Raw genomic sequence first — 13,913 nt, forward strand, 5'->3', positions numbered from 1 at the left:
TTTGTATATTGTAGATTCTTATTAAATGCACTTTTTATATATTGTAGTGTGTTATTTAATGCACTTTTTGTATAATGTAGTATGTTATTTAATGCTCTGTTTGTATATTGTAGTATGTTATTTAATGCACTTTTTGTATATTGTAGTATGTTATTTAATGTAATTTTTGTATATTGTAGTATGTTATTTAATGCACTTTTTGCATATTGTAGTTTCTTATTTAATGCACTTTTTGTATATTGTAGTATATTATTTAATGCACTTTTTGTATATTGTAGTATGTAATTTTATGCTCTTTTTGTATATTGTAGTATGTTATTTAATGGACTTTTTATATATTGTAGTATGTTATTGAATGCTCTTTTTATATATTGTAGTATGTTATTTAATGCACTTTTTGTATATTGTAGTATGTTATTTAATGCACTTTTTGTATATTGTAGTATGTTATTTAATGCTCTTTTTGTATATTGTAGTATGTTATTTAATGCGCTTTTTGTATATTGTCGTATGTTATTTAATGCGATTTTGTATATTGTAGTATGTTATTTAATGCACTTTTTTATTTTGTAGTATGTTATTTAATGCTCTTTTTGTATATTGTAGTATGTTATTTAATGCTCTTTTTGTATATTGTAGTATGTTATTTAATGCACTTTTTGTATATTGTAGTATGTTATTTTATGCACTTTTTTATATTGTAGTATGTTATTTAATGCACTTTTGTATATTTTAGTATGTTATTTAATGAACTTTTTGTATATTGTAGTATGTTATTGAATGCTCTTTTTGTATATTGTAGTATGTTATTTAATGCACTTTTTGTATATTAAAGAATGTTGTTTAATGGTCTTTTTGTATATTGTACTATGTTATTTAATGCACTTTTTGTATATTGTAGTATGTTATTTAATTCGCTTTTTGTATACTGTAGTATGTTATTTGATGCACTTTTTGTATATCGTAGTATGTTATGTAATGCTCTTTTTGTATATTGTAGTATGTTATTTAATGCACTTTTTGTATATTGTAGTATGTTATTTAATGCACTTTTTGTATATTGTAGTATGTTATTTTATGCACTTTTATATTGTAGTATGTTATTTAATGCACTTTTTGTATATTGTAGTATGTTATTTAATGATTTTTTTGTATATTGTAGTATGTTATTTAATGCACTTTTTGTATATTGTAGTTTGTTATTTAATGGACTTTTTGTATATTGTAGTATGATATTTAATGCACTTTTTGTATATTGTAGAATGTTATTTAATGCACGTTTTGTATATTGTAGTATGTTATTTTATGCACATTTTGTATATTGTTGTATGTAATTTAATGCGCTTTTTGTATATTGTCGTATGTTATTTAATGCTTTTTTGTATATTGTAGTATGTTATTTAATGCTCTTTTTGTATATTGTAGTATGTTATTTAATGCTCTTTTTATATATTGTAGTACGTTATTTAATGCTCTTTTTGTATATTGTAGTATGTTATTTAATGCACTTTTTGTATATTGTAGTCTGTTATTTAATGCACTTTTTGTACATTATAGTATGTTATTTAATGCACTTTTTGTATATTGTAGTATGTTATTTAATGCACTTTTTGTATATTGTAGTATGTTATTTAATGCACTTTTTGTATCTTGTATTATGTTATTTAATTCACTTTTGCATATTGGAGTATGTAATTTAATGCTCTTTTTGTATCTTGTCGTATGTTATTTAATGCTCTTTTTGTATTTTGTAGTATGTTATTTAATGCTCTTTTTGCATATTGTAGTATGTTATTTAATGCTTTTTTGTATATTGTAGTATGTTATTTAATGCCCTTTTTGTATCTTGTATTATGTTATTTAATCAGTTTTTGTATATTGTAGTACGTTATTTAATGCACATTTTGTATATTATAGTATGTTATTTAAGGCTCTGTTTGTATATTGTAGTATGTTATTTTATACCCTTTTTGTATATTGTAGTATGTTATTTAATGAACTTTTTGTATATTGTAGTATGTTATTTAATGCACTTTTTGTATATTGTAGGTTCTTATTGAATGCACTTTTTGTATATTGTAGTATGTTATTTAATGCACTTTTTATATATTGTAGTATGTTATTTAATGCACTTTTTATATATTGTAGTATGTTATTTAATGCACTTTTTGTATATTGTAGTATGTTATTTAATGCACTTTTTGTATATTGTAGTATGTTATATAATGCACTTGTTGTATATTGTAGTATATTAGTTAATGCACTTTTTGTATATTGTATTATGTTATTTAATGCTCTTTTTGTATATTGTAGTATGTTATTTAATGCTCTTTTTATATATTGTAGTACGTTATTTAATGCACTTTTTTTATATTGTAGTATGTTATTTAATGCACTTTTTGTATATTGTAGTATGTTATTTAATGCACGTTTTGTATATTGTCGTATGTTATTTAATGCACTGTTGGTATATTGTAGTATGTTATTTAATGCACTTTTTGTGTATCGTAGTATGTTATTTAATTCTCTTTTTGTATATTGCAGTATGTTATTTAAGGCTCTGTTTGTATATTGTAGTATGTTATTTAATGCACTTTTTGTATATTGTAGTATGTTATTTTATGCACTTTTTAATATTGTAGTATGTTATTTAATGCACTTTTTGTATATTGTAGTATGATTTTTAATGCACTTTTTGTATATTGTAGTATGTTATTTTATCCTCTTTTTGTATATTGTAGTATGTTATTTAATGCTCTTTTTGTATATTGTAGTTTACTATGTAAGGCACTTTTTGTATATTGTAGTATGTTATTTAATGCACTTTTTGTATATTGTAGTATGTTATTTAATGCTCTTTTTGTATATTGTAGTATGTAATTTAATGTACTTTTTGTATATTGTAGTGTGTTATTTAATGCTCTTTTTGTATATTGTAGTATGTTATTTAATGCACTTTTTGTATATTGTATTATGTTATTTAATGCACTTTTTGTATATTGTAGTATATTATTTAATGCACTTTGTGTATATTGTAGTATGTTATTTAATGTACTTTTTGCATATTGTAGTATGTTATTTAATGCTCTTTTTGTATATTGTAGTATGTTATTTAATGCAATTTTTTTATATTGTAGTATGTTATTTAATGCTCTTTTTGTATCTTGTCGTATGTTATTTAATGCTCTTTTTGTATATTGTAGTATGTTATTTAATGCTCTTTTTGCATATTGTAATATGTTATTTAATGCTTTTTTCTATATTGTAGTATGTTATTTAATGCCCTTTTTTGTATCTTGTATTATGTTATTTAATCAGTTTTTGTATATTGTAGTATGTTATTTTATGCACTTTTTGTATATTATAGTATGTTATTTAAGGCTCTGTTTGTATATTGTAGTATGTTATTTAATGCTCTTTTTGTATATTGTAGTATGTTATTTAATGCACTTTTTGTATATTGTAGTATGTTATCTAATGCACTTTTTGTATATTGTAGGTTCTTATTAAATGCACTTTTTGTATCTTGTAGTATGTTATTTAATGCACTTTTTCTATATTGTAGTATGTTATTTAATGCTCTTTTTGTATATTGTAGTATGTTATTTAATGCACTTTTTGTATATTGTAGTATGTTATTTAATGCACTTTTTGTATATTGTAGTATGTTATTTAATGTACTTTTTGTATATTGTAGTATGTTATTTAATGCTCTTTTTGTATATTGTAGTACGTTATTAATGCTCTTTTTGTATATTGTAGTATGTTATTTAATGCACTTTTTGTACATTGTAGTATGGTGTTTAATGCACTTTTTGTACATTGTAGTATGTTATTTAATGCACTTTTTGTATATTGTAGTATGTTATTTAATGTACTTTTTGTATATTGTAGTGTGTTATTTTATGTACTTTTTGTATATTGTAGTATGTTATTTTATACCCTTTTTGTATCTTGTAGTATGTTTTTTAATGCTCTTTTGGTATATTGTAGTATGTTATTTAATGCACTTTTTGTATATTGTAGTATGTTATTTAATGCACTTTTTGTATATTGTAGTATGTTATTTTATTCCCCTTTTGTATATTGTAGTATGTTATTTAATGCTCTTTTTGTATATTGTAGTATGTTATTTAATGCACTTTTTGTATATTGTAGTATGTTATTTAATGCACTTTTTGTTTATTGTTGTATGTTATTTTATCCACTTTTTGTATATTGTAGTATGTTATTTAATGCTCTTTTTGTATATTGTAGTATGTTATTTAATGCAGTTTTTGTATATTGTAGTATTTTTTTTAATGCACTTTTTTACTTTTTTTATCCCTAATATTCCCTATTACCATTTGGTTGTAAAGGCCAATTATTTGGAGCCATGGGAGTGTGAGAAATTTTATAGTTAGATGTCTGTTCACATTGTATTTAACCTTCTGCTTGTTTATATAGTCAGGGAAACAGGAGGGGGAATTTCAAAGTCTATCAGTTCGAGGGGAAAAACTATTAAAGTAAAAGGCTTTCCGGCATCTAAGGACCTCAACAGTAAATGGGTGTGATTTGTTATGGGGAATATGTACGTCGATAGAGAACAAGTACTGTGAATTCATCAGAGAACATTATTTACTTCATCAGAGAACATTATTTCACTTTGTTGTGAGGGATGTGAAGGTATTAATTAAACGCTTTCATTGAACAGAAAAGAATATGCGAAAATTTACAAAATATAAAAAAAAATACAAAATTTCAACAGCTTCATGTATTCGTAAACAGACAAGAAATAAATAAAACCCCATTTTGAATATGATTTGAGGTGTTCGTTAATTTAATTATGTTCGTTCGTCATGATATTATCCTCTCAAGTATTACACTTGCATTGTATATGTTATTGTATGTTATTAAAATATCAGATGGGGGGGTCGTATATACCTGCGAGTATCTATATATATATATATATATATATATATATATATATATATATATATATATATATATATATATACTGAACATTGCACATTGATAATGACATGTTTGTGCGTATATGCCCGTGCGTGTGAGTTGGTACCGGATAAATTCTCACGGTGTGACAGTGTCACACCATACATAATATTCACTGTTGACGTTTTTAAATAAGTGGTATATGAATATTATATATGTTATAAACAATTGTTCATAGATGAATTCCAGTAGTAATTCTTTACATGTAACCTGGGGAGAGTGGGAACATTCTGTGTATTATTCTTAATGTTTTATTTGTAAATGTAAGCTTGGTTTAGAACTACAAAGTTACTCACAGTTGTTGACTGCAATTCTCCGGTTTATTCATTCTGTAGCCTTCTCGGAGTTCCTTCAGGAGACTAGAAATATCTAAGCTCGGATATGGAGTTCCGCCGAGAGAGATGATTTCATACAAGAGAATTCCAAACGACCACCTGTCAGAAAAAAAACCAATTAGGTGATTCTTAATCTGTTGCAAATAAATACAAATTAAAATATGGCATTATAATTTGAAGTTTATAAAACTAAACTAGAATATATTTCCGGTGTAAGTCTGTACGACTAAAGAAAATTATATTATAAATTAAAGCTTATTAGAAAGTTGCCATTAAGGCTTATTAGTTTAAAAGGATATATTAATTTTAAACTTATTGAAACTAAAATAAAATGATATTTTAAATTGAAGCTTATTAAATATTATATCATTATATTATTATATTATAATTATTATAATTATATAATATTATTATTATTATAATTATATATTATATATTATAATAATTATATATATTATATCTATTATATATTATATATAATATACATAATATATAATATATAAAGAATATATATATAATATATAATATATATATATATATCTTTCTATCTATCTTCTTTCTATCTATATAAATAAAATGAACTCATTTTTTCCCGTATGATTTTGACATTAATAGGATTAAAAATCAAGATATTTCATGCAAATATAATATGCACAAACGGCAGAACAATATCTGAGGTGTGTTATAGGCTTATTATTTCTCAAATTCCTCGATAATCTTAGATTTCTATACTTTTTCTGCTGTGAAGTCACGGCCAAAATCGGTTAAGATAAATGGAAGTGGTAAAATATTTTCTCTCTAATAAATTCCTCCTCCCCCTGCCACCACTTAACACCGTTTGGGGATCGTTCACAAGGAACAGTTGAGAAGAGAACACCGGTTTGGCTTCGTAGTTCTTTCATGTGATGTTATTTAAAATCACTAAACTAAGCTGCAGTGCTCTGTGGCGTAGTGGTTAACGTGCTGGACAATTCACATTATATTTTCACGTTCGCGCCGACCTACCGTAGTCGTTTTTTTTTTTTTTCCTAAACAACTAGAATGGACTTTTGTTGGTGGCCGAACTGTTAACGTTGCAGATGGTTTTTTTTTTGTTTTTGTTTTTTTCACATTTTATTTTCCTACTTTTACTCATGACTCCGGGTTTGATCCTTCCTACTTACCTACCATAACATTTTTTAAAACTCCCCCCCCCCCGTCCCGGAAACAAACACTCAGGCAACGCCGGGTACCCCCGCTAGTAATATATATATGATACATATTATTATATTATATATATTATTATATATTATTATATTATATATTATTATATTATTATTATATTATTATTATAATTATATATTATAATCATTATTATAAAAATATATTATATATTATAATAATTATATATTATATATATATTATATAATATATATATTACATATAATATATATATAATATATATATGTAGATAATATATGTAATATACATATAAAATATATAATATATATAACATATATATATAATATATATAATTATATATTATTATATATTATTACATAATATATTATTATATTATTATAATTATATTATAATTATTATTATAATTATATATCATAATTATTATTATAATTATATATTATATATTATAATAATTATATATATTATATATATTATATATAATATATATTATATATAATATACATAATATATTATATATATATGTAATATATACAATATGCATAATATATATAATATATATGATATATAATATATATAATATATATAATTTATATTATAATAATTATATATATATATTGTGTATATATATTATATTATTATATTATTATAATTATATTATGATTATTATTATTATTATATATTTTAATTATCATATTATAATAATTATATATATTATATATATTATACATATTATATATATTATATATAATATATATTATATATTATATATAATATGAATAATATATGATATATATGTAATATATACAATATATAATATATATATTATATATAATATATAATATATATAAGTATAATACATATAATATATATATAATATGTATAATATATATAATATATTATAATAATTATATATATAATACATATATATATTATATATTATATATATTATATAAATATAATAATATAGTATTAGATAATTATATATTGTATTATTAGATTACTAGCCATACCCGGCCACGCGTTGCTGTGACTCAGTTTTTTAAAATGGAACACATTCCTTATAAAAAATTGCATTTTGTATTGTTTATTTGTTTTATTTATTTTTGCAAATTTTTTTATCAATAAAAGTTGGGGGGGGGTCCCAAGAAAAGGTGAATTTTTTACTATTAATTGCTAGGTGAAAGATTTTTTTTCAGGAATTTTTTTTTAAACAAATAGATAATTTTAAACATTTTTTTTGAATTGTCAAGATTCATTTTCTCCAGTAATATCGGTTCACCAAGTTTCTGGAAGTAATAAATGATAATTTTAGTTTAATTTAACGTTTCCGGAAGTAATAAATGTTAATTTTGGTAAATTTATTCTTTCCCTTTTCCGGAAGCAATCGTTCGGCCATATAATGATGCCTGTCCTAGATTTGGATAGCAAATGCGTAAAAAAAATGGCGTCTCCAATTTCGGCAATAAAGTGTAGAAGCACCCCAGATTTTTATGGGTAGCTATTTTTGCCATAAATTGTTAGGTGAAAGGTTTTTTTCCAGGAAAACTTGCACTTTAAAAAGAAATTAAAAAAACAAATGTCAGCATACCCATCCGCAAATGCTATTAAAAAAAAGTCGATAAAAGTCGTCATTTAAAAAGAAATTTAAAAACAAATGTCTGTAAAAGTTAGGCATTATTGATAAATGTTTAGTAATTTTTTTTTTAATATTCATAAAGAGTAAAAATGGAATGGAAATTTAAATTTCGCTCCGTTTTAATCTTTTTTTTTTTAAATTGTGCTTCTCTCAAACAAATATAATCAAGAAAATAACTACGAAAAAAGTCAATTTGGTATATAAAAGTTCCGTTTACTGATGGCACGTGATGACACGCGGTGTGAAATAATTATCCCCAAATAAAAAAAAATGGCGCATCCGTACACAGAAAACCAAACATTTATTATAGAAAAATTACGTATAATGTTATAATTACAAAGAGATATATAGAAACACGCATGCGTACCGTAAACATATTATACCAAAATGTGGAAGCCATCCGTCCAGTGTTTATTTAGACAATTAATTACGAATGGACCAAGAGTTACATTTATATATATATATATATATAGATTATATTATTATTATATATGACATTTAGGCTTATTAGATTGAAAGGATATATTAATTTTAGACTTATTAGATAAAAGAAAATGATATTCTAGTTTTAGCTTGGTAGCTTAAGGGAAATATTATTTTCATTTAAGTTTATTAGGACAAAGAAAATATTTTTAATTTGCGCTTATTCGACTTAAAATTGAAATTTTTAGCTTGTTAAATATAAACGATATATATTTAAAACTTAAGCCTATTGAACTGAAGAAAATGACATTTTAAATTTAGGCTAATATGATATAGTATAGAAAATATTGAATTTAAGAAAATTGTGTTTTAAATTTAATATCATTAGACAAAAGAAAATCATATTTTTGAAATTTAGCTTAATGCGTTATAAGAATTATATTTTAGTTTAAGTTTTTTAGACTTTTTAGATTTAGTTTAAGTTTTTTTGACTTATATTTATAATGTAAGCTGTATGATAAAGAAGATTAATGTTTAAAATTTTATCTTATTAGACTAAAAAATGATATTTTAAATGAAGCTTATTAGATTAAAGAAAATTATATTTTTTAATTTAAGGTTATTATTTTTCATAATTTTTTTATTTCGATTTCGATTCAAGCTAATGCAACAAATTTATATGGATATATTTTTTAATTTTTGAAATCGCAACTTTATAACATATAAAAGTCGATAGAACATTAACTCTATAATAATATATACGAAATCTGCAAGAATTAAAATATCATATTTAAGTTTACTTTATGACTGAGCTTTACCGGGCGTCCGTGCTAGCTTAGATAAATACTTTTGCAGTTTTAACAAAAAATCAGCAATAATATAAGAACGTCTCTATTTACGCTGAACATCTACAGAATGCCAACATCAATATAATACATATGAATGTATTCTCTATTGAGTTTCCACAGGTCCCGCTAGTATTAAATTATTATTAGTTTTATATTTTAAATTTAAGCTTTTTATAAGTACATTATATTTTTAATTTAGATAAAATAAAAATCATAATAATAATAATAATAATAATAATAATAATAATAATAATAATAATAATAATTAAAGAAAATGTTTTAAATTTAAACTTCCTTGACTAACGAAAATGTCATTTTAAATTTAATATTTTTAGAATAAAGAAATATTTTAAAACTAAAGCTGATTAGACTATGAAAATTACATTTGAAATGCAATTCGACTAAAGCAAATATGGTTTAAATTGAAGCCTATTTCAGTTATATAAATGATATTTTAAATTGAAGTTTGTAAGAATAACAAATAATTTTAATTTCAGCTTGTGAGTTTTTAAATTTTAGTTTTTAGATTAGAAAAAAACAATATATTAATTTTAGATTATTAGATTAAGGAAAATATTTTAAATTGAAGCTTATCTGAGTACAAAATTTTTTTTTTAATTTTAGCTTAATAGAATAAAGAAAATTATATTTATAATTAAAGCTTATTCGATTAAAGAACTTATTTTTCATTTATTTTCTTAGACTGATGTAATGATATTTTAAATAGTGACTTAAGGAAATTAGATTTAAAATTTAATCTTGTTAAACTAAAATGATATATTGAATAAACTTGTTAAACGAATGTACATGATATTATTAATTCATTTTCTGTAGTAAAATCTACAGAAAATTATAATGTAAATTTAAACATACTGATAAAATAATATTTTAAACAAAATTTTTAATTATCTTATTAGACTAAAGAAAATGATAATTTAAATATAAGCTTATTAGATTCAGAAAAATATATATTAAATTAAAGCTTAAAATAAGACTTAAAATATATTTTACATATAAGCTTATTGGAGTAAATAAAATGCCTATTTGTAATTCAAGCTTGTATGACAAAAGATAATGAAAACATTTATTTTTATCTGTTACACTCAAGAAAATTATATTTTAAACTGGAGCTTACATTTCTAAATATAAGCTTGTTAGAAATATGATTTTTTTTACATAGAAGTCGCCACTTAATAAGGGCGGAAAGTCATTCGAGGATAATATGTCACTGAGACACTATCATGTTAGTTAGTAATTGAAATGGAGTAGATTTAGTAATTTAGGGAGGTGATTCAACAAGAGCTTGTTTACATCAGACAACCATATTTCACCAACTGGACAGCAGGTCAACGGAATAGAGTTCTAGAGGTGCTAGTTCTTGGAAATAAACTTTATTCATAAGACTTGCGTCCAGATTTAGGCACAAATAGTGAGTTAGGGAAACTGTTATTGGTCGTTGTAGCTAGACGACTTTTTATGAAAATTTAGTAAGAAGGAACCAATATTGAAGCTCAAATGCGCTTTGTGTGAAAATAACGATCGAGCAGAAACAGACACACAACGCCTCTTCTGTAAGAAAGAGGTTGCATGGATAAGAAATGGTATCACCTACTAGGATTCAGACTTATCAAGACATGATAGGATGCTCCGAGAAGCTCTTTCCCACGTCGTATCTGGCTCTTATGCAGGTAGAGGATTGCATCGGGAGTTATATACCTTCTGGAGCAGTAAAATGGCGCAACCATTTTTCCAGCAACCTTGGCAATAGATTTGATGGAAGTCTTCCATTTCAGGTTGTAAGTAAAGGTCAGACCGAGAAGTTTGTCAAAACAGGGAGCCTCTTTTAGACGAGAACCATTCATATCGATTGAGGATCAGTGCATTCATGGTGAAAAGATAAAAGCTTCGTTTTTTGAGGTATTAAAATAAACCAGACACGTTTTACTGCAGCACATGCTCACGGTGTGAGGAGAGAGATCAGAAAGATCTTGGTTGTTGTTGGACTTTGAAGTGTTGCCATAGATGCGTATATGTCATCTGCGTAATTGTTGACAAATGAACTTAGAATGCGATTTGGGAAATCATTGATGAAGTTAAGGATTAATCCATGAGGCACACCAGCGTTGATACTTTCAGCTTCAGACGTTTTTCCATCGAAGAGTACTTGTGCAGGGTGAAAAATTGTCGCTCTCGAAAAGACAACACGATTCTATTTCCGTTTGATGAAAACTGGTTTTCTTTTTTTTTTTTGCTGCAGATCATCTACTAGTTGACCAGTTGTATACAAATCCCAAGAGCGATAAAAGCCTTCTATAATGTCTGAAAGTGACACAATGTTTAATGACCGAGATCAGAGATGCGCCGCTGTACAACTCATACTCTCTACCAATCCATGTTATGACAACCGAACCATTGCCAGCACCCTCAAAATGCATCGCTGGATTGCCACGAATAACATGGAAGTGCCCAGGGTTATGAAAAAAAAGTTTCCAGCTACGGTGTGGTTTCAAGTGAGGGCCACATCATGCCACTTCACATCTTCAAAGTCGGCTTGAAAGTCAATACAAAATGTATGTGGGCGTGTTGCAGAACATCTCCTGGGGCAATCGGGTGGCCGCTGGCAGACCCTGGATGTAGCAGCAGGACTCGACACCGACCCACAAGTCCAAAGAGACCCAAGTTTGGCATCAGAAGGAGTTCTACGACTTTGTACCCTCTTCCCTCGACCTGAAACCGATGGACTACTTCGTTTGGTTATATGTCGAGAACATTACCAACATGACCTCCTACAACTATAAAGCCAGCCTGATCATCGCACTCCATTGAATATTCGCCCAGCTACCGTCGGCGCTTGTGAAAAAGGCTTGCCCCCAGTTCCGGACCTGTATTGAGGCGGGGATTGAGGGTAGTTTTTCTGGGCGTTAAGGGAGGGGGGGGGGTAATATGAACGTTTTTAAAATGATTGAGTGTGGTTTCATGATAATTCCTGTCAAACTTAGGGTTAGTGTTCTGTGGTTTGAGTTGCAAATTGGCTGTTTGGAGAAATGGAAAACTAGATGGCTCTGGTTGATAGTCAATTTGCATAAGTGGAGAAATGGGCAGCATATAAACGGTACTTTTTTTTTAAGCAGCGTGAAGAGTGCAGAGAGTGAAACGACGGTTGGAAGAAGTGACGGCGAATTCTTTTTGTGACTGTGATTTATTTTTGGACATTGAAGAGCTCGACCTGTTGGAAGGAACAGCTGTGTCTTATATATATTTTTTTAATTTCTTTTTTTTTCTACTTCACTACAAGCTATTTCGGCGCGAACTATGGAAGCAAAGAGGATCAGCAGTGAAATGCTTAAGACGTTCTCTGGAGAGGGAGATGTTATAACCTGGCTGACCAAGGTTAAACTTGTCGCTAAGTTGCGGGACATCGCGGATGTAGCCAGCTTGATACCGCTGTATCTTGATGGTGATGCTCTGGCCCTATATCTGGAGATGCGGGAGGAGGATCGACTGTCTATTGACGCCATTGAGGAAAAGTTGAAGGAAGCATTTACAGAAGGACCATTTGTGGCATATGGCAAACTAAGCCGTATGGTGTGGACCGGAGAGCCTGTCGATGTTTATGCCAACAATATCAGGAGGTTGACGGGACTAGCAGGATTCAATGGAGGAGGCCGTCGACAGATGGTTAAGATGGCCTTTATCAATGGCTTCCCGGACCATATTTCTATAGCTCTGCAGCAACTGCCCGGTGTAAATACTATGGAGGTGGCGGAGTTGATTACACAGGCTAGGGTGCTGGCCAGGAAAAAAGAGAGTGAGCAGGGAATCGTAGCTGTCGCTCAACGAGCATACGTTGCGAGGAGGCACAAGAGTTGAATTTGAGAAGGAGGTGGACCGATGGATCTCTGAGGGGATTTTAAGACCATGGACGGAGAAGGTGGAAGGTGTGCTACCGTTAATGGCGGTTGTTCAGCCCACAAAACAAAATGTTCGGCCAGTACTGGACTTCAGGGAGCTGAAAGTACACGTTGCGTGTCACACGGGAGGCGATGTGATGGACGTGTGCGGGGAGACCATGCGAGAGTGGAGGCAGATTCAGAAGGCTGTGACGATTGTGGATTTAAAATCTGCATACCTACAGATCCACATTTCACAGGAATTCTGGAAATACCAGCTGGTCAGATACAAGGGCCGAACGTACTGCCTGACTAGGTTGGGTTTTGGCCTGAATTCTACACCAAAAATCATGGCAGCGATCCTCAAAACGGTGCTAAGCAAGGAGGACGCAGTCAGAAGAGCCACCAGTTCCTACATTGATGATATTTTGGTGGATGAGACGGTAACAACTGCGGAGGACGTAGTAAAACACCTCAACAGCTTTGGGCTAATTGCAAAATGCCCGGAATCGTTGGAGGGAGAAGCTGTGTTAGGGCTCCAACTAAGAAAGGACCGGATAGGACGGTTAGTGTTCTGGGGGGGAAATGAGATCCCGGAGGTGTCGGA

General features: G+C 27.6%; 1 protein-coding gene across 4 annotated transcripts in view; it reads right to left on the minus strand.

Annotated features, from left to right (window-relative positions):
* The window catches only part of LOC145256383 (uncharacterized), a 1,175,042-nt gene that overhangs the window by 247,947 nt on the left and 913,182 nt on the right, over positions 1–13,913 (minus strand). For all 4 annotated transcript variants that reach the window (XM_080115220.1, XM_080115219.1, XM_080115221.1 and 1 more), the window contains one exon: positions 5,289–5,426. In XM_080115220.1, the coding sequence (XP_079971346.1) occupies positions 5,289–5,426 (138 nt within the window). The remainder of the gene's footprint in view (positions 1–5,288; positions 5,427–13,913) is intronic.

Source organism: Euprymna scolopes, chromosome 32, assembly GCF_053919585.1.
Source record: "Euprymna scolopes isolate OS-2025 chromosome 32, ASM5391958v1, whole genome shotgun sequence".
In the NCBI taxonomy this organism is placed as follows: domain Eukaryota; kingdom Metazoa; phylum Mollusca; class Cephalopoda; order Sepiida; family Sepiolidae; genus Euprymna; species Euprymna scolopes.